General features: G+C 35.8%; 1 protein-coding gene across 4 annotated transcripts; it reads right to left on the bottom strand.

Moving 5' to 3' along the window:
• Positions 1-1121: 1121 nt before the first annotated feature.
• ZRANB2 (zinc finger RANBP2-type containing 2) lies at positions 1122-21088 on the bottom strand. 4 transcript variants are annotated; one of them, XR_013995650.1, is made up of 12 exons: positions 20706-21088; positions 17254-17306; positions 17054-17162; positions 16025-16107; positions 11227-11303; positions 10821-10955; positions 9479-9648; positions 7903-7989; positions 5582-5737; positions 4437-4510; positions 3722-3895; positions 1122-1594 (listed from the first exon to the last, which is right to left on the bottom strand). XR_013995650.1 is itself a non-coding variant. In XM_081085893.1 (11 exons), exons 1-10 carry the CDS (start codon positions 20759-20761, stop codon positions 4477-4479), a joined length of 960 nt encoding a protein of 319 aa, XP_080942019.1. In that variant the 5' UTR covers positions 20762-21088; the 3' UTR covers positions 1996-3895; positions 4437-4476. The 4 variants fall into 4 exon arrangements, 2 of the variants coding, with proteins under 2 accessions (XP_080942019.1, XP_080942018.1); XM_081085893.1 differs by lacking the exon at positions 1122-1594 and having other exon boundaries at positions 1996-3895; XR_013995651.1 differs by lacking the exon at positions 1122-1594 and having other exon boundaries at positions 3813-3895; positions 4437-4506.
• Positions 21089-22368: the final 1280 nt, after the last annotated feature.

The following is a 22368-nucleotide window of genomic DNA, read 5'->3' as shown; positions in this document are numbered from 1 at the left end:
CACTGAACTATGACCTAAAGTCTAAAATAAATAAATATGCATGAGTCCATGCTGATATAAAGAAGTAGACAAAACTTTCTTACAGAAGAATCCAAATTATGAAGAGAAAGCCTTCCCCCACAGGAGATGGCATTTAATACTGCCATTCCCATGCCTACGCTGAAGGTGGGCTATACTTAATGATTTGCTACCAAAAAATGGGAGTAGGCTAAGAGGAAAGAAACTAACTACAATAGTGTATTAGAGCAATTCCTACCTTAACCAAATGATGAAGGTTAACACCTCCAGTGATGTCATATGGATACCATGTAACCCTGGTATGATGTGGTAAGGCATTTTTCCTCTATGGTATTCATATTCCAAAAACCCATACCCCCAGTCTAATAACAAGGAAAAATATAGACAAACTTAAAATAAGAGGACATTTACAGGATACCCGGCCAATATTCCTTAAAATTGTCAGTCATCAAAAGCAAAGAAAAAATGTCAGACCAGAGAGGTAAATGTGGTACCTGGATTGGATCTAAGAACAAAGTAATGGAAAAATGTTAAAATTCAAATCAAATCTGAACTGCAATATACCAATGTTGCTTTCTTAGTTTTGACAAAAATATGTGGTAATATCTTAACGGTGGTAGAAACTGGATGTGGAGTTTATGGAAACTCTCTCTATAATCTTCACAACTTTTCTGTAAATTTAAGGTATTCCACAAACTGAACATGTCTACCTATCTTCCCATACATGACTGAGATGATCACCTTCTTATAAAAATCACTGGATTAAAAAACATCTGACCATTTTGGCTTAACGTTATCTTCTCAAAAAGCTTATTTGGTTATCATAGGTAATACTGAATTTTGCCATCAGATTTGGGGGTTAATCCTCATTCAGCCACACCTGTGGCTCCCTTGGGAAAGTTTTTCATTTCCTTAAGCTGTGTAATCCTCCTTTATGTTAAATGGGACATATTATGTAAGGGTGACAGAGAAAATTAAATAATACCTGTAAACCACTTATTACATACCTTAAATGACTTTTAATTACCTATCTTCTTACCAACATCTATAAGGCAGGCTATGAATGCCACATAGCAAGAAGAGATGAGACAGGAAGCTTTTTTGAGACAAGAATTGTTTTATCTTGATAAATGTGCCTAGAGATGATCTTACATTTAGGGCTTACTCTGAACTTGGTGAAAGGACTGCAAATAGAAACTTAAGATAACTTAGCAGTTAAAAAGAACAGTTATTGAGTGCAATAAAGTGAGTTTTAAGAGTAATTCAGAGCCTGAACAGCATGGCTCAGTTGTTGAGCATTGATCTAGGAGCCAGGAGGTCATGGGTTCTGATCCCAGTCAGGCCATATGCCTGGGTTGTGGGCTTGATCACCAGTGTAGGGCATGCAGGACACAGCTGATCAGTGATTCTCTCTGATTTTTGAGTACCCAAGGTGATAGTGATGCTTTATAATGTTTTAAACCAAGCACTCCTATATGAAAATAAGATGAGGGGGTAAGTTGCTAGAGGCTAAGACCAGCAGGTCATAAATCCAAGAAGTCCTCAGAAGGCTGATGGACTTTGATATTCAGCAGGGCTGAAAAAAAAAAAATCAGCATTATATTACCCTGCTGCTGGCCAAATGGCTGAAGGCGATCTCCTAACCTGTTAATTTTTAACTGTTTATCAAACCTTACCAATGGAATGTCTGTTTGCTTTGCTAAAGGGCAAATGTATATATATATATTCTAGTAAATAAAAAGCCGTGAGTCCGGAGATTCAGAGAGCCACTCCACTAGAGGAGGAGTTCTCTGCCTGGCTTTCCCCCATGCCTTCTAAGTTTATATTTCTTGTCTAGTGTATCCGTTTATGTTGTAGGCCCTTCTCCAGATCCTTGAACCCTTGATGCAAAAGGCTGCAGCAGTAAGTGAATATAAAGAGTTTAAAATGAGAAGTAACCAACAAGGCTGCAAATAGCTTTAAAAATGAACATTAAATCAGCATTTAAAATTTCTAATTTATTTCTAACAAACACCACTTGATGCTTGACTCACAAGCTTTATTTACATTTGTCTACAGCATCATTTCCTTATGGACTACTACAGTTTAGTTAAACTAAATGAAATCATAATCATCTGAATTGTCTGTAAACAACTATTAGCTAAATTTATAATCTTGCATTTATTTAGTACAGCCAAAGTTTAAATACAGAAAGCACAAGAATAAACCAATAGTAACATGTAAAATCTAAAAGATCATCTGGGCATTTTAGGAGGTGGACTTTCAAGAAGTCTGAGGCACAATTACAAGAGAGAAAAGTTCTTGTGCAAACTACAGTAAATGTAGGAAAGAAAATTAAGACAAAAAAAAAACAAGGGGCAAGTTCATTGTAAAAATATTATCAAAATATTTCTACATAAGATATTTTGATTTTATCTTTAGATCAAGTGAAGAGAAAAACCACTCATTTTAAAATAAAGAAACAAATATAATTTTGTTTGGTCTGTCTACCAAATGCCTTAAAGCATTTTAGTTTTTAATTGCAGAAGACATTACTGTTCAAAAAAAACCCCCAAGAAACAGAACAAGAATAATGGGTATTGATCCCCATGACAAAAAGTCCTCAAGCACAACTGCTGATCTTCCTTAACATACTTACCTTGCATTGTCACTGAAGATACTGTTAAGAGAAACCTTTTGTTTTTAAACCAAAAGACATAATAAAGCTTGTGACCAGATTTTAATTTTGAGAAATAAAACAAACTCTGAAAGTATTTTAAGCCATAAGTAATTTCAAGTGAACAGGAACAATTATTTCTGCTTGTGTTGTGCAGAAATAAATATTCATTTATTACTCAAAAAAATTTTTATTAAGTGTTTAAAGTTAAACATCTCACAGCAAAGGTTTGCTTAAATTAACAATGTCTCTGTTGGTCTTTCACCCAAAGAGAACTATACTTCAGGAGCTTTCTTCATTAACTATAATTTAGCTTTGTCTACCCTATCATGTGTGATAATGGATTTTTAAAAGACATCACACAAAGCTTCTTAAAATAGTAAGATAAACATTGTGAACATAAGATGTTTTCCTCATCAGACAACCGTATCAGCAGATTAGAAATGAACTGTTAGATATTCTTGCTCAAATGATGTGTCAGAGTGAGAAATATGGAACACCTTTCTCCTACAATTCACAAGATTTTTCTGCATTAAATGTGGTGCAAAAAGCAAAACTGAATAAAAGACAGAATAATTCTAAGGCACCCTTAGCATAGGGAATTTAAGAATAAAGTTTCTAGTTGGCTGTTTTACAACTAGTTTAACTTTTTCTGAGAAGAATCACTTTGACATAGGTTAACATACAGAGGCTGACTCCTTTTCTCAGATTAACATAAACAGACTGTTTCCAACTACTTCACCACAGTCTTGCCTCCATGCCCAAAGTTCAGGCAAGCCTAAGGTAACCATAAGTCACTAAACAATTCCTATTTGGAAATGAGGAAAACAAGAGTTCAAATTAGGAAACAAAGTAAACAAAAACAAAAAACCAAAAGAAGCAAAGTACTTCGTTATAGATGAGATGGTTTTTTAAAAAAAATGACTGTAAATAAAGAACGATAAATAGAGCATCTATTTTGGGACATTATGGCTTAAAATACTATTTACTTTTAATTTCACAAATAAACACAGCTGTATTGTTCTGAAAGCAATGAAAGGCATGCACCTCTACTAGGAGACTTAGCACTTTTGACCAAGTAAGACACCAACTTCTTAAAAAATATGCTTCATGCACTGTACTGGATTTTTTTTTTTTAAGATGTAAATTTTAATACATTATTTCTTTTTTGAACTTGAACGGGAACCAGAATGGGATGATCCAGAAGATGACCTGTGGTGCCTGTAAGACATAATAGAGAAAGCAGGTAGTCTTAATAAGTTGGAGTTGGATATCATCATTCATTCATAAGACTTTGAGAATATACAAAAATCAAACCTAATTATACTAGAAAAAAATAACAATTAAAATCTAAGATATAAACTTATACACATAAAATTAGTGTTTAGACCTTGGATGTGAGCCCAGTAATAGTATAATTTAAAATCCTCTATAATTAAAAAAATCTCTCATTTCAAGATATAGCCACCTCTCAATTATTTAAGGAAGAAAAGCCTTGCAAAAATAGGTAAATTACAGATAATATACAACAAAGCCATATAAACTTGTTAATGGAAGAGTAACTAAAACAATCTCTGTGATAACATTGTAGATAGTGTGGTAGGTCTATATGTAAAACAGATACAGCAAGGCTTCTGACTGTATATAAGAATATATATTCATAAATAATTACATTTTGGAAATCTAGGTCTCACAAGATGATTGTACAATTAGTTAAATGGTTATATTCATGCAGCTAATATGAATAAGTCAATATATCAACCTGGGTAAAGTAGTGGTGTTCCGAGGGGTTGGCCCTGGGCTCAGGGTTGTTTAGTGTTTTCACCAATCACCTGGCTTATGGAATAGAGAACATGTTCATTAAGTTTAGATGACAACAAACTAGGGGGATTATATGTGGCTAAAATAAAAATTTGCAGAAGTAGTAAGAAATCAACAGAATGAATTTCACTCAAGTATGGAGTTATTTTCTTACAAAAAAACAAAATCAAACCAAATGCAGAGAAAGAAGACTAGTTGTGTGTAACCTTAATATCTAAACTTCAAAATGTGAAGCAAAACTAATCATTCTGTGCAAATAGGAATCATGAGGCATCCTACCACTAAACCCAGCAATAATCAGATTTTACCTAATCATTACTTTCACAAGCTGAAAGGGTAAGAAAAATTTTGCCAAAGATACAAAGGAAGCCATTAAACTGACTGTATAATTAGACGTTGAGAATCAAGAGGAAAATTAATTAATTAATTAGTCTGTTGTAGGAAAGGCTGACAGATGACATGCTCTCCAAACTAAAAAATGTCCACATAGATAATATAATCAAGTAAAGGTCTTTCTCAAAAAGAAGAAAAAAACAACAACGGGGTTTGTACTGCAAGATGAAAAATGTATTAGCTACAAGAACAATTTCCTTATAAAGAGTATGAAACAATAATTTGCTGTGAAAATGCATTTACACATATTTAAATGAGGACAGATTTTCAATAATCTAGAATAATTATTTTTACTAGATGCCCTAGAATATTAATTTCTAATATTAATATAAAATTTATAATATCAACTAAATACATATAGAAATCAACTTCCAAATTACTTCAATACACAGCTTTTGAATTAAATCTTAAAAGATAGAAATAACCGAGAGTTGGCTATAATTATATATGAAAATAAGTATTTAAGTAATAAAATGAACAGATAGAAGAGCGGCTTGATCTACAACTTTTCTAAACAATCCAATCAAAGCACAAAGGATAAACAAAGTAATTGATGTTTTTTGAAGTTTAAAGTTGAAAAGTATAATTTAAAGTTGGACTAAAGGAGATTATAAAAATCTGATCCTTGACTAGAAGTTTAATCTATTAAACACACTTAAGAACACCCATTCTTATTTCTACAGAAACCCAAACCTTTCGGGTGACCGTGATCTTGTTCGTCTTTTTTTGCGATCACCAGATGAAGATCTAGAACGACTTCTCTTTCTGTTCCTCTCAGGAGAAGATGATGAACTTGAATAAGATCTTTTTCGTGGGGAAGAAGAGCCCCTGTGGGATCTGGAGCTGGATCTTCATTGATTGAGAAACAAATCAAACATTTCATTAAAAGAAGAAATGAGGCAGATATTTAGTTAACAGCTCCAAAAACAAAAAGGATTTATAACTGAAAATTTTATGAGAAGAATACTTACTGCTTACTCAACAGAAGACTTCTGGTTCAACCATAAAAACAATTCTATTTAAATACATTTACTTTAATCTCATCTCTTTTTAAAATTGTAAGGTAAGTGTTTACTTAACCAGCCCAATATATTAAAGTAGAATTTTTAAATTACTTTGTTAAAACTTAAGGCTTTCATTTTAAAGTATACATAAATAGCAAAACCAACAGGTAAACTGTGCATTTACACATTTTTGTCTAGAAAATACATCCTTCCATTTGGAGAAAAATATGTATCATATATACACAACCTCCTGAGAAAAGTAAACATAACAATTCCTTGTGGAATTATAAAACTTATTAGTTAAGTTGCTATAAGAAAAGCAGGGATAGGGGACAGAAATGAGAAAAACAGCAACTATTAAACTGCTAAATATTCAAAGAAAAAAAATGAGTAACTTTAAAACTTTATTTATATCAGCAATATTTATTTTTATGAAAGCCCACTATTCATGAAGTATGAAGTGTTGACATTCACATGTTTTAGGTAGTGGTAACCATGCAAATGTTTAAATGCAATTTTTTCTTCATTTACATTTTGGTTGAAGTAATTTAGCTCAAACTTCCCAAAAAATTCACCTTTGGGCTTAAAATAAACTTAGAAAGCCCAAAAGGAGAATTCTTTGGAAAGTTATAAGCAATGAAAAAATGTTTGGAAAGAATATAAAGGCTGTTCTGTAAACCTTATTACAGTGCTTCCCAAAGGGAACTAGGACTTATCTTCATCTAAGAAGCACTCAGAAGACTATAACAATGATAAATACACATCACCACCACAGTAACAACAACAAACTCATTTGCTCTCTATTTTCTATTGGCTTAAACAAATGTGCATATCATTCTTTTCTTCTTAACGTTGTTAAACTGTTGTTGCCCTCTAATACTATAGACTTGGCTCTAATAAACTATTAAGCCATTATTTTTACCAAAGGAGCTACCACTAAACTTCAGTGTAAAGTTCCACACAAGTAGAATTTTTTGTGTTTTCCTTATTCATGTTAGATGCCTTTACTAGATCAATAAATCAACTTAAAAAGAGAGACAGTATATTTTGAAAATGTTTAGAAAAACTGGTGTCTCATGTGCTTTTTTAGAAACTGTATAACTAAATGCAACCTAGAGTTAACAATAATATTACTTAAGACCACACTCTACTTAGACTAACCAACCAACTTCTTGATTTAGTTTGTGGAATTTAAGAGGAGTGTCTGTTCTCACACACTGTTTATAATAGTCTATGTAATATTACAGAGAAATGAAAATATGTATAAGACCCTCCCGCCCGGAAACTTTATCTGATATAAATAACAAAATCATTTCTATAAATATTGAAACAATTGCCTTTTAAAACAAAATCTGTTTTGAGGCGAACTTATTTTTTTTCCTTTTAAAAATGAGAAAAAAAGCCCTGGCCAGTGTATCTTTAGAGCATCAGCCTGTGTACCAGAAGGGTCACAGGTTTGAGTCTGGTCAAGGGCACATACCTGGGCTGCAGGTTCCTGCCCCCATCAGGGTGAATGTGGGAAGCAACGTGTGTGTGTGTGTGTCTCTCTCTCCTTCCCCCTTCTCCCTCCCTTCCAATCTCTAAAAATCAAAGGTGAAAATATCCTCCAGTGAGGATTAACAAAAAACAAAAACAAAAGAATAAACATTTCCTTTTTATCTGCATATCTCTAATTTTATTTGAACTACTACTGCAAACATAACTAATGTATGAGATATTTGGTAATAAGACCTGGCTCTGTCTTCCTACTTCATCACATTTTAGCACAAATAACAAATCTTGCACAATGCAAAATAACCTGAATTCAATCATGGGAATGTCTTGGCACACTGCAGGCAATGGAAACATCTCATGGTGAGAAAATTAAGCCAAGGCAAGTGCATTAGTTTTCTAATGCTAAAATAAAATTGACAATAGAAGCAAAATAAGGGGGGGAAAAGCAGCAACACTTTCTGCGGCCTTTAAATACTTTTTTCTCTCTGCTTTACAGAGAGATGCTACCTCATTCACCTTGATTTCGACCCACGAGATCTCGAATGTTCTCTGGAACTGGAACGAGATCTTGACTGCGAACTGGAAGAACTTCTTGAACGGGACCTGGAACAACATGGAAGGATTTTTTTTTCCAGGACCACTTAATTGAACTTTGTGATATGAACACTGAAAGAAAGATATGTATTAGAATTCATTTTCATGTAAAAGGTCAACTATTTTGATATATGTTTTCATAACATAATATTTTAAAGTAACTTTTTGTTTTGATATTTATGCAAAAACTTAAAGATATAGATAATTTTTAAAAAATAATCAACTATCACTTATCAAGTTTGACAAAATTACTCTAAATATTACTCAAGATTGTACAAATTAAAACATTCAGTATTATCACTTTATTAACACTGAATACTTTACATTTACAATATTTAAAAGTAACTTAACAGGACTTAACATATCCAAGGATTTGAATGTTGCAATTTACATTTAATTAACTTCTCTGAAATATCTATTAATTTTCCTTATAAAATCCTTTCCATTTCCTCATTCACTATTTAGTATGAAGCTTTAAATGTTGACATGTGTATGTTTGTTTAACACTATTTTTCTTCCTGCTCAAATGTTAGAGAATTAAAGGGGAAATACATTAACAACCCTGTCATTGTTTTAGGTAATTATATAATTGAAAAATGACACAGGGGAGATATGGTCCATTTAAATTTCAGAAGTCACAACAGAAGTAAAATTCAGTAGTAATCTTACACCTTTAATTTGTTCCTTAAAATAGCCTGCAGCAAAAGAATGTAACATTTTCATCTTAAAATTATCTTTAGAATCAATCACTTTTAAGCTTTAACTAAGTACTCAATTAGCTAATAATTTTTCCTAAATACATTAAAAATTCATTGCATGTTGATTAACTTAAACTGTGAATAAGAATTCTTCAAGGAAACAGTTTATACAAAGCACTGATTTTTCTCACATAAAATTTTATTTTTATTGTTGACTACTCAATCAGGAAATATTTACTAAAATTTTACATTACTAACAAAATAATATTCAAGTACACCACCAATTGACTCCTTTAATTTATTCCTGAACATCTCAAAATTATAAGCATTAAGCCAATAAAACTTATATGACTGAATTTTCTCCTTTATTCAGAATACCTATAACAAAGTAAATTATCTAAGCACTATGTAACAAGCAAAAACTTAAGGCCTAGAAAATTTCAATATTAGCCTTTACTAGTGAAAACAAATATTCACTTTACTTAAAAATTTCTAAATGTAAACTGTATAGGTAGATAATACACTTTATGTAATGATTTAATTAGATCTTTAAAGTCAATTTTAATAAAAGGTCTGGAGATAAATGGACTGAGGAAGTTTCATATTAAAATCTGCATTTCTGAAAATACTGGACAGTAACTTCAAGGCACTAAGAAAAAATTTATCTTTTAAAAGATGACTTGAATGAAATCTCTAAAATAAAAGGAAAGCTTATTCAGTCAATAAAAACAAAATTTATAAATAAAGAAGTTAGATACTGACATTTTGACTGGTGTTACCCTTGACCTGTACCCGTTTACCTGGACCTAGACCTTGAACTTGAGGGGGAGGATGAGCGTGATGAAGATCGTGAATGTGAAGATCGAGACTTTGAGCGACTTCGTCTATTAGATTTCTTTTTATTACTATCTTCTTCTTCACTGGCATCAAGATTATATTTTGAGAGATCAGCATCATCTTCATCCTCATCCTAACAAAAATTCAGAGTCAATTATACTGAACATTTAGATATTAATGCTATGTAATAGGAATAATGAACAGTTCTAGGTACTGGGCATCTCCATATGGATTTAAATAACATCATTAATGCCTCAGCAAATTCACTCTCAAGCTAAGCAGACTTAAGAATTATCTCAAATATTTCAAAGAAGTAAACCTAGTAGTACTTATTTCCTCTTTTTCTGTCATAAAGTAGTACCAAAGAGCTGTCAACAATTTTCAATTTTACTCCCATTAAAGTCATTGAATCCATATCCCTTACTACTTCATTCTTTTCTCTACTGATATTACAGTAACTTTTTATGTGATCTCAGAAAATCCATTCTGCCTCCCCAATTATCTCAATGTTCAAGTTGACCCTTGAACAATGCAGAGGTTAGAGGCATCAACCTCCCACGCATGATTTTTGACTCCCCTAAAACCTAAGTATTAGCCTATTGATCAACAGCCTTGCAGAAAACACAAACTGTTGATTAACGATTAACACATTTTATGATACATGTATTATATACTGTATTCTTACAATAAAGCTAGAGAAAAAATGTTAAGAACATCACAAGAAAAAGACAATACATTATAATATGCATTGAAAAATAAATCTGTGTATAAGTAGACTTGCACCATTCAAACCCGTGTTGTTCAATGGTCGCCTGTGCATATTGACACTCATCACTCTGAAATACAAGTCAGATACCTTATTTGTCTCTTAAAAATTTTGATTTGTTTAGTTGCATTCAAGGGCCTCTTATGATCTTAATCTAGACCTATACATCCAACCATAAAACTTTACACTCAGGCCCACAGAACAAACACCAGACCTCATGTGCTCGCTGCCCTCCCACATTCTTCCCTTTGCTCTAGTCACACTAGCCTATGTTGATTTTTTTAAAACGTTGCCAGCTTGTTTCCTATTCAGGGAACCTTTATTTGCTTAAGTTCCATTAAAAGAAGGGTGTTTCTGTCTCAGTCATTATTGTATTTCCAGAGCCAGAATAATGCTTGGCAGAGTGAAAGCTCAAAACCTTGGTGAGAACAAATGAGTACACAGCCAGAACATATCTTCACCACGGGCCAAAGGTCATCAAAAACATTCATATGTTATGTCATAACTGAAATAATACAAAGGGGAAAAAAATCATTTACCTCATCCAATTTATATTTAGAAAGATCTTCATCCTCATCCTCTTCTTCTCCCTCAGATTCTTTATCTTCAACTTCCTTTAAAATAGATGCTGGACCAACTGCCTTCCCTCTGTATTTTTTCTTTTTACGTCCAAACTAGAGAAAAAGTTTCATAAAATTTCTGTCAGCTAAAAATGTACTAATACTTTTTTTCTAAAAAAATTTGCATACATTTAAATTAATATGTATTTTAAGTCCATTATGCCAATTATATAGTCAATTATGATTTCCTAAAATATGTTTTTGTAAGATTCAAAGTGTACTTACAAAAATAAGATACATTTATACTTTCCTTTGCACTTAAGATACTTTCTAACATGTTTTTCTAATTTGTATTCAACCTGCACACTAATGCATAGCTTATTACCTCATCATATTCGCCATCAGATTCTTCTCTTTCTATATATTCAACATTTTCTCTTTCATTAAAACCGCCACCATATCCTAAAATAAGAAGGGCATAAATTGTTATCCTCTGACAATTCATTAAAATAGCAAAACAAAAAAAACTCCTCAAAATCATCTCCAAGCAACAGAAAAAAGAAAAATCTTGCCCTGAGATTTGCCTGTGCATATAATAATTACTAGTATTTTAAAAACAAAGAAACAAAAAAAAAAACACTACAGAGAAAAGTCTCAATGTGAGATACTTAAAGGTTAAAAGGTTAGAAAGTCCTGTCACTATACTTCCAGCTCTTATCAATTTCAAAGTGTCCTTAATCCAGCGGTTCTCAACCTGTGGGTCGCGACCCCTTTGGGGGTTGCCTAAGACCATCGGAAAACACATATATAATTACATATTGTTTTTGTGACTAATCACTATGCTTTAATTATGTTCAATTTGTAACAATGAAAATACATCCTGCATATCAGATATTTACATTATGATTTATAACAGTAGCAAAATTACAGTTACGAAGTAGCAACGAAAATAATTTTATGGTTGGGGGTCACCACAACATGAGGAACTGTATTAAAGGGCTGCGGCATTAGGAAGGTTGAGAACCACTGCATCAAAGAGGTAGAGCATTCATGGGAATATATGGGTGAAAAACATCTCCTCAAACCTCTGGTATAACTAAGTTTAAAAAGTAAAAAGGACTTTTCTCTGTAGTTTATCATAATTTTTCAGGTGAATTGGCGTAAACAAGAACCAAGAATCAAATTTCACTGTTTACCAACTGCAGATAGTCTGCAGTCTTGATATACTGAAATTTTGCTGGGCTAAAATTACAAATTACACCAGGCAAAATGATAATGGAGATCCAAATTGCTTTTAACCCTTTTCGGTCCAATGTGGAGACTGGCTCAACAGACCAGGTGCTAGGAGCAGGTCCAACGTCGAGGCTGAGGTCGACACCACAAACCGGTTCAACATTCAATCCCGTCAATTAATTTGGACCAGACTGTTTGAATTCCAAAAATAAAATTGGACCGCAAAGCGTTAATGAAATTGTTTTTAATACAAAGGTAAAAGTCACGGAGGGGTCTCTGAAGCAGCCAATTAACTTTTAAACTGAAAATATTCTATTAAAAAGTAATCAAGATCAGCAAACCATTATTCTTTGATGTCACAATTAACACCTACAAGTAGACTGTCACCCCCGACCCCGACCCCCACAAACTAAGTCGTTCACATACATTTCACAGAGACTGGAATGAGAAAGTGAGTTAGTTTTACAGAAAGTGAGATGAGAGACAGTTTGAGTAAATCTCCCACTGAAAAATAATTGAGGTATCAAGTCAATAGTTAACAATCTACCCTAACATTCCAGAGCAATATGAGCACACGAGGGCAGTGATTTCCAGATTTAAGGACTTCACGAACCAGAAAAACATTAAACTTGCAAACAAATACTTTTAATTTGGGATTTGTGACTTTAAATTTATCAAACATGGGCATTAAAAGAATGATCATTATCCTATTATCATTTCATTAACAGCCACGAATAGTGGAACAGTTTTGTTTTAATAGAGGAGCATAATAAATATTGCCTCCTTTAATATAACATTCTTTCTTTTCTTCATTATACGTTGTACCAGTAAAAACTGCAATGTATCAATGTTTATCTTTGAAATACTTGCATATCATCCTTTTCCTCCTCTTCCTACCTTGTTTCAGAGACAATATGCACTCCAATGGAAAAATTTAAGAATTTCCTTTTCTTTTTGTCCATATAACATGAATAACAAGTGTATCAAATACCATTAACTTTTCCTTAACATTTTGGCTGTAGTTTTTCAGAACATCATAAAAAGACAGAACTAAGCACAAGTGGGTTATGTTCACCTCAAGAGAACCACTCATACTCACTGTTTTTTCTGGATTACAAAAATAATGAAAAGTTATAATTCAACAATATTCTTTGTCTCTAAATTTAGTTAACATTGTATCAGTACATCCCAAGATTAAAGTAAGAGTAGTTTGATAAATAACAAATTCTAAGAGATGACTCACAGTAAAAATCTAAACTTCAAAATACTTAGAAGTAGGTAAAAAAAAATTCATGGTATTTCCATCATTTAGTAATTTATAGTTGAAAAATGATATGGCAAAAATGGAGAGCTAAAGAATACATTATAGACAAAATTTAGAAAGTGAACTGTAATTCACATAGGTAATTTTGCATATATATGTAAGTAGAAATTACTTTAATATGATTATCATAGCAAATACAAAGCTATTTTCATGTTATCTCATACAGGCCACAGAAAAACCTAAATAATCTGCTGACAAGGTACTAGAGGCCCAGTGCATGAAATTCAAGCACTGGTAGAGCCCCTAGTGCAGTGATGGTGAACCTATGACATGCGTGTCAGAGGTGACACACGAACTCATTTTTTGGGTTGATTTTTCTTTGTTAAATGGCATTTAAATACATAAAATAAATATAAAAAATGTAAGTCTTTGTTTTACTATGGTTGCAAATACCAAAAAATTTCTATATGTGACACGGCATCAGAGTTAAGTTAGGGTTTTTCAAAATGCTGACATGCCCAGATCAAAAGGTTCGCCATCACTGCCCTAGCAGCTGCCAGCTGGGTACTCCCTCCATTCCTCCCAGTAGCCTGCTGCCACCCCAGCTGCCAGCCAGGGCCTCCATCCCTTCCCCCTGGCCGGCCCCACCTCTGGCCGAACTCCCGGACAAACTCCTGGTCAAGGGGACAATTTGCACTATGCTTTTATTATATAGAATGTTGTATGAACCAATACAACAAATCCACCTTTATGAAGGGATGGATACATGGAAACACAGCTCTCTATCATGAAAAAACTTGAACACATCATTTTCATTGAAAAAAGGTGAGTTAGCATGGCCTATATGTGTGTTTCCTTCTTTCCATTGGTTTGAAGTTTGTCAGGTTATATTGTAAAAATTGGTCTTCTTGTTTCTGTTCTTGCCACCCTCCCTCAAATTATTTTTCTACAAATCAGCAATATTTTTTTAAAATTGAGGTGTTGCTTTCTTGTCAAAAATCTTTCAGATATTTCCCATTATATTTAGAATGAAATAAACTCCTTACACCATGATTTAAATGGCTTTTGACTTTTAAAAGTGTTTCTTTCTCTTTAGTGTTTTCTGGAGCTAACTAAGAGATGACTCACAGTAAAAATCTAAACTTCAAAGGTATCAAGTCAAGAGTAACAATCTAGTTACATCCAATGAGATACATTCTTTCAAGTCTCAAGTCCTTTACACAAGCTGTTTACCCTTGCTTCCAATGATCTTCAACTTGTTACTTAGGTAATTCTTTTTTCTTTTTAGCTTAAACAATGCTTTATCAAACACACTGCTTTCTTAAAAAGACTTCATTAATTTTTGTCTCTAGATGTCTATTTTGCTTACCCAAGTATCCCCAACATCTTGCACAACGGCCAATGAGTTATTTAATCAATGAATGAATATAGAAAACAACATAATTCTAGTGCCATTTAAAAAATTTGAGCTTTTTAAAGAAGGCTTTAAAATATAGTTGCTTTTTTGTTAATCCTCACCCAAGGATATTTTTTCCATTGACTTTTAGAGTGGAGGGGAGGGAAGGGGAGAAAGAGAAACAACAACGTAAGAGAGACACATTGACTGGTGGCGTCCCTGCCCCCGTCACATGCCAGGCAGAGCTGGTGATAGAACCTGCAACCCAGGTATGCACCCATGACTGGGAATCAAACCCTCAACCCTTTAGTGCTCATGCCAATGCTTCACCCACTGAACGACATAGGCCAGGGCTAAAATAGTTAAGTGACACAAGCAACCAAGAACCTCTGTAGGTGTTAATATAAAAGTATTTTCAAATTTGTCTCATAATAAAATGTAAAGCGGTGAACGATACTGAACACACATTTAAATCAAGCCTAAGTTAGGGCTGTGAAATAAACAGAGAAAAGGGGATGAACATAACATGTACTTCAAAGGAAGAACTAAGGCACTAACTTGAAAATTCTGTGATTCTATATTTTGAACAAATTAATTAATCCAACTTCTGAGAATTTATTCTAATGAAATCAAAAGAACAAAAATCAGTGTATTGTTTCTATTGCAGTTATCCTTAACTAGAGGCCCTGTGCATGAAATTCATGCAAGGGGGGGGGGTACTCCTCAGCCCAGCCTGAGCCCCCTCGCAGTCTGGGAGCCCTCGGGAGATGTCCAACTGATGTCCTTAGCGCTGCTGCGGAGGTGGGAGAGGCTCCTGCCATCACCACCACTGTGCTCGCCAGCGTGAGCCCAGCTTCTGGCTGAGTGGCACTCTCCCTGTGGGAGCGCACTGACCACCAGGGGGCAACTCCTAAGTTGAGTGTCTGCCGCCTGGTGGTCAGTGTGCATCACAGTGACTGGTGGTTCCACTGTTCGGTCGATTTGCATATTAGCCTTTTATTATATAGGATAATAAACATTTAGATCAGTGGGGAAAAAGGGAATAGAGCATTTCTAAAAGTATTCTAATGTCACTGTTAGGCTACAGCTTCCTAATGCTGTACTTTGTAAATTGTAAAATTCAAAAACAAAAGATGATTTTTATAAGTATGAGGGAAAAAAATCACGGGAAAAAAACCATAAAAGTAGAACAGAAAGAATCCTCAATCACTGTGCTCTTCAGATTATATTAACTGTCAATTAAACTTTTAGTTCTTTAAAAATCATTGTTAGAATGTGCCTTTATCTTACCTGTTCTTTCTTCTAACTTAGCATACTTTGGAGTATTACACATGTTACACTCTGATCTTCTTGCCCAATTCACATTACTGCAACTTTAGAAGTTAAAAATACCAAGTTAGTAGATAACTACAAGAAAAATAGTAAATTTTTAAACATTCCAGAATTTTAAAATAAAAACCAGGATGAAATAACTACCATAATATACTAAGAATATTGCAAACAAGGAAAATGTACCATTGTACTTTTTTTTCTGAAGAGAGAATGTGGGTTCTAAGCAAGCAGAGAAGCAAAAGCAATACAGTATGGTGCCTTTCTCATTTTATGAAAAAGAAATGACAAATCATACTCATAGAGATTCTGATGCCTTAGGGGAAAAACATTTGAGATCAAAGATTCTACTAATTTCTGCCTCTGAATTCACCTCAAAGAAGGGTCATTTTTTTCCTTTTTGAGGAGTCAGTTCAAGTACTGAATTCCAAACCCAGTCTTAATCTGTTGCTGGAAAATTCTTCAGCACAAATTAATATCTATAGGATCAGAAATTTATAAGACCCCCTTCTGATTAAATCCTTTTATATATTTGATTCATGTGCACAACATAAAAAAATGGAAATTGGAAAAATCAATATAGAACTCAAAAATATTAAGAAATCTATCGAACTAGGAAAAATTATTATGGCACACACGATTCTAAAATTACTTTGTAAACAGGTAAAATAACTTTTATGGTGTATTTCACATTAATAATTATTTTTGAGATTTTTCAAGTAATAGTAGGCTTTTTTGGGGATGTCAGCTCACCTTAAGCATGTTTATTGGTATACATACCCCATCCTTGTAACAACTAATATTACTATTAAAAAATAGAACTTAATAGTTCTTTACACTTATATATAAGATACAGACTGAATAACAATAAACAGATCTTTGATTTAAAGGTGACCTTGGCTTGCTAATGTGACTAATAAGAGTTGGTAACATTAACAAGTAATGAGATACATTTTTATGGAAGAAGAGTGGAGGATAATAAACACATACGTTTTACACTGCCAGTCATTAGCACTAAATAGACCTCGGCTCTTTTCTGCAAGTGTCTTTCCTATTTCAGTGCCCCCTGCTTTCATCATCTTAGCCTCAGTTGTTTTCTCTGAAAACAGAAAAATTATGCAACATGAATCTGGGGAAATAATGAATTTATCTGTATATACTGTCCTAATAGAAGCTTCCTTAATGCTTACCCCGACCACATCTATTACAGCTGGTTCTTCTGGCAAAGTTTACATTTCCACATCTGAAAATAAAGCGAAAAATATTTAGATAATTTTAAACCAATATAATTTTTTAAATCCTATATTCACAACTTTCAAATGTGTCCTCCCTCACGATATACCTGGATCCAGAAATTCTAATGGCATCTAAGTTCATTCTAAAGCCATGTAGTTAATATTAACTACAAAAAACAAATATCAAAAACCTCACAATTTAGTGGGAAAATGTACGATTTAAAGTCACAAGTGCAGGATAAGAAACTCAATATCTCACTTTCTACTTATGTGTTCCTGGTAAGTCACTTAGGATCTCTATGACTCAGTGTCCTATTAGTGCATGCCATTACAGTTTTGCGCCAAATAACATTTTAGTCAGCAATGAACAGCATATACAACAGTGGTTCCATAAGATTATAATGGAGTTGAAAAATTCCTATTGCCTAGTAACTTCTTACTGCAACGCAAGTGGTGATGCTGGTATAAACAAACCTACTAGGCTGCCAGTAGTATAAAAGTTTAGCACATACAATTATGTATAGTACATAATACTTGATAATGACAATAAATGACTATGTTACTCGCTGATTTAATCCTGTGTTGTTTTGTGCAGTAACAGCTATGTATAGGCTTGCAGCCCAGGAGCAATGGGCTATGTTATCTTACAGCCTAGTTGTGTAGTAAGTAAGCTATACCACCGAGGTTTGTGTACATGAACTCTGTATTTGCACAATGACAAAATGGCCTAATGACATTTCTCTGAACATATCCCTGTGGTTCAGTTGTGTATAACTGTAATTTTAAAAACTGATTTTTAGAGAGGGAGGATGAGAGGGGAAGGGGGAAAAGAGAGGAGGAGGCAGAGGGAGAAGCACTGATTTGAGGGAGAAACATCTATCAGTTGCCTCCCCTACATGCCCGACCCTGAGGATCAGGCCTAAAACCTAGGTATGGCAGAGTTCTGACGTGGAATCAAACTGCACGGGATGAAGCGCCAACCCACTGAACCACACTGTTAGGGCACTGTAACTGTAATTTTAATAAAATCCCTTTGCAAAGCTGAGGTAAGATATGACTCCACTTACAATTACTGACAAGGCACCTGGGAGTTCCAAGAAACTTCAAAGTAATTCCCAGTATAGAAAATAAGATATACACACAAATGTATTAAGTATTATAAGAAATACAAAATCCTAAGGGTGGACCAGTGGGGAGAAAATAAATAAATCATAGAGGGCTTCATGGATCTTGATAAAACACTCTTTTTACAAGTAGGAGGTGGGATAGTAAGGAAAGGAAGATAGATGGATTCTACTGACTAAAAACTATACATAGGTTCAATAATTATAAGGAAATGTAGTTTTTTGGATTATCAAAACCTCTGAAAGCTAACTTAAAAAAATTATAATCATAACCAATAACCTCAACACATGGATTAACAGTATCACTTTATGCTTATAGTCTATAAACTTAAATAAAAACAAAAAAAATATTGGACTCACTAACATGGTCTGAATAGTGCATGTGCATATCAGTAACAGAATGTTAAATGGTCTAACATGTAAAACTTAAATTTAAAAAAACTTTACTTTTTTTTAGTTATTATACTGGAATAAAATAAAGATGTGAAGTATGGAATCACCACTAAACCAAAGCATTCCAAATAACTTTCTGGTCCCCTCCAACGCCCAAGAATATCTGTTCTGACCCAAACACATTCTGAAAAATGTTTCCTGGATTTATATGTAGAAATAATGTTCTACCCACATGTCTGTAACTGAGAGGCCTCCTTCAAATACTTGGGTGTGTTGCATTAATGAGGCTATCAAAAGCACGCTATTCCACAAGCGACCAACACCACAAGAGAGGCGTTGCTGAATACCATCGGAATGTTTTCAAATAGTCTCACCTCTAGGAGCAATGCTATTCCTAACACATCACTCTCGTTCTTGTTCGAGATTGTCAAATAGACCTGGAATCCTCCCGGTTACCTTAATTTTTATGCAATTGGCTTTTTAAAAATACCTCTTCATCCTTATTCTATTTGTTCAACATTTTGCTTGGAGATTCATTGATGATTTTTTTTCATGTAAATTTAGATCCATCCTCTACTTACCCAGCATCATACTCCACTGTGCAAATATACCCATATGTATTTCAGTTACAGATGAACCTTTGGGTCGTTTCTAGGTCCTGGCCACCATAAATAGTATAGCTCTGGCTATTATGCAATTGAGAGCCACCAATTTGTTACGTAAAAACCATAATGGCTCATTAAACCTGCGGAAAGTATGGGCAGAGAACAAACGCTGAGGAAATAAGGCCTGCGTCTCCTTGAGTGACATGGGGGGGGCCAATCGCTGTCAGCGAGCCTTTGCTCCATGCCACTGCTCTCCTCGCACTCTCTGTGCTATTTATTTCATGTATTGATGGTTCCGGAAGCCACTCTATCCCAGTTTCTACTTGTAAGCAACGTTAAATAACAAGGTTCCGTGGCTAAGAAGCAATAGGGCTGACATTACACCCAGGTCTCTGTTTGCTTCCAAGTCTTTCCTCTTCACCACCCTCAGCTCTGCCGGCGGCGCCAGGGATCCCAGGTTTTTATTCGGACGTGAGTTGTGCGCTCAATGCTCCTGACCATTCCTTTCCACGGCCATCTCCATATATTTGCAAACAGATCCACCCACTGGAGTGCCCTGCGATGGAAACCACCGCCGGGCGGAGCACAATGACTTGGGCAACAATGTCAAAGGCAGAGCCGTCACCGCACGTGCTTCCCCGCGGCGGGCCTTCCCCGCGGCGGAAACACGGGCCTCCGGCCTCTTGGCTGGAACGAGGCGAAAGGTTTCCTTCTTGCGGGGGGAATTAAGGGGAAAAAGTCAGGACTTCCCACCCCAAAGAAGGGTAGTGCTGCTGTTGTTATGTGTTTTTTGGGGGGGAGTGGGTGGGTGGGTTATATATACACTACGAAGAAACGTTTGCATTTTTTAAAAAAAAATCCAACAAGGTGAACTATGAGAAGCCAAAGAGCGAGACGCTTTCCTCAAACAAGACAAAGTTCTGCGGGGAAAAGTCACGTGAGGGAGACCCAATACCAAGCGGGCCTCACCGGGGAAGATGTCCTGACGGCTGAAACCTGGCCGGGGCGGGGCGGAGCGGGGTGTGGGGGTAACGGGGAGGCCAATCTCGCTCCCCAAAATGAGGGGCTGACGTGGAGACATAGGAGCGAGGAAACGCTGGAGGGATGATCACGAAAGCCCTCCTCGTGAGGAGACTGGGAGCCTCCTTCCCGCCCAGAAGCCCGGAGTCGCCGCCTCCTCCCGGCTGAAGGCAACGGGGAACGTAAAAGGGGAAAACGCCGAACCGATCTGAGAAAGACGTCACCGATCAACTGCGCTCCAAGGCGGGGCCCTGGCTGGACTCACTTTTTGTCAGGGCAAATCCAGTCACCGTCACTGACTCGGAAATTCTTGGTCGACATCTTGGACGCCGCCGCCACCAGCACAGCCACCCGCAGCTACGTCTTCACCGGAGGAAAGCGGGCTGGGGACTTTCGGCGCTCCGGGGCTGTCCTCGTGCCGCCTGACTCCTTGCCGCCGCTGCGTCAGGGGCTGGTGATGTGGGCACTCGGCCGGGATTGAGTTTAAACGTTATTGTTCAGAGTAAGATGCCTGTGCGATTTTTTTTTTCCCGGCCAAAAGAGTTATAACGCAAATGTATTCTCCCGAGCTAAACTAACAGGCGCCGCAGGGGCACCCCAGGCGGGAGGCCTCTAGGCCCTCGAAGCCTTGGCGCGCCCCCTACAGGCGGGAGGACCCAAAAGGAAAGTACGTGCGTAGCTCAAATGGGCGGAGCCACGTAGGCCGAGGCAGAAGCGATTGTGTTCAGCTTGGGTCTTGGAATAGCTGGCTGGTTGTTCAGTCTACTGTCAAAGGGTTAGGAACAGTGTGTTACCCAAGTTTTTGGAACACCTTCTTTAATAAAGGATTGAAAATGTTGTTCTATTATGCACACATCATGTCGTTTAGAAAATTATTGTTTTTTGATAGATAAATACAGATAAGCAGCGTACACATGGAAATGGACCATTAATTTGTGAACAAGGATATTGCCAAAATTAAAAAAATCTTTTATTTTTTTAATCAAATTTGTTGGGGTGACATAGGTTCGCAAAACTATTCCGATTTTCATGTGTACTGCTCAATAACGCCATCTGCACACTGCATTGTGCGCCCTTAGCCCCAAGTAGCCTCTTCTCATTCTCCCCACCTTCGCCCACCTCCAGCTAACCCGGACCCCCCACTTCTCTCTGACTGTCATCACACTGTTGTCTGTGTCTATGTGTGTACATAGGCAGATAGATAGATAGATAGATAGATAGATGATAGATAGATAGATTGCACGAGATCAGCTGACTAAGGTCCACACTTGACAAAGAGGTGAGAAAATGGAGGAAAAAAAAAATTTGGGCCTAAACCGGTTTGGCTCAGTGGATGGAGCGTCGTCGGCCTGCGGACTGAGGGGTCCCGGGTTCGATTCTGGTCAAGGGCATGTACCTGGGTTGCGGGCATATCCCCGGTAGGAGATGTGCAGGAGGCAGCTGATCGATGTTTCTCTCTCGTCGATGTTTCTAACTCTCTATCTCTCTCCCTTCCTCTCTGTAAAAAATCAATAAAATATATTTAAAAAAAAATTTGGATTACCGCTATACTCTTCAGACCACTGAGGCCTACTTTCCCATTTCTCTTGTCTAGAAAGATAGGGTTTCTCTTAGTATTGGAACTGACTAAGCCCAGTCCTTAACTACTAGGCTAGAAAGATGGTTTTTGGTGTTGGAACTGTCCAATCCCAGGCCTTAACTCCCAGGGAAAAGCCCAGAGGGGAAAAAGATGGAGAAAAAGCCAGGAATTCCCCACAAACTTTGGCTCACAGAAGCCCCCTTCCACCATTCAACTGGCTAGGAATATGTTGTTTTTTTTTAGTTCTCAGATTTTCTGCCTGGGCTGCCATCAGTTTCAGTAGGTGCCAAGGCTCAGGTCAAAGCTGTAAGAGAAAACAGGAAAAACATGGGGCGTTCCTCCCAAGTTT

This window comes from Myotis nattereri (assembly GCF_964212035.1).
Source record: "Myotis nattereri genome assembly, chromosome: 3".
Lineage (NCBI taxonomy): Eukaryota > Metazoa > Chordata > Mammalia > Chiroptera > Vespertilionidae > Myotis > Myotis nattereri.
This window is presented reverse-complemented; position numbering and strand designations above follow the sequence as displayed.

What these genes read in the sequence shown, in the direction of transcription:
- ZRANB2 (XM_081085892.1), bottom strand. Translation starts at nt 20,761, where the DNA reads ATGTCGACCAAGAATTTCCGAGTCAGTGACGGTGACTGGATTTGCCCT. An exon ending in CTGTAATAGATGTGGTCGGG is followed by an intron (nt 17,163 to 17,253) that starts GTAAGCATTAAG and finishes TTCTGTTTTCAG; the next exon opens with AGAAAACAACTGAGGCTAAG. An exon ending in CTGATGGCGAATATGATGAG is followed by an intron (nt 10,956 to 11,226) that starts GTAATAAGCTAT and finishes CTTTTTCTCTAG; the next exon opens with TTTGGACGTAAAAAGAAAAA.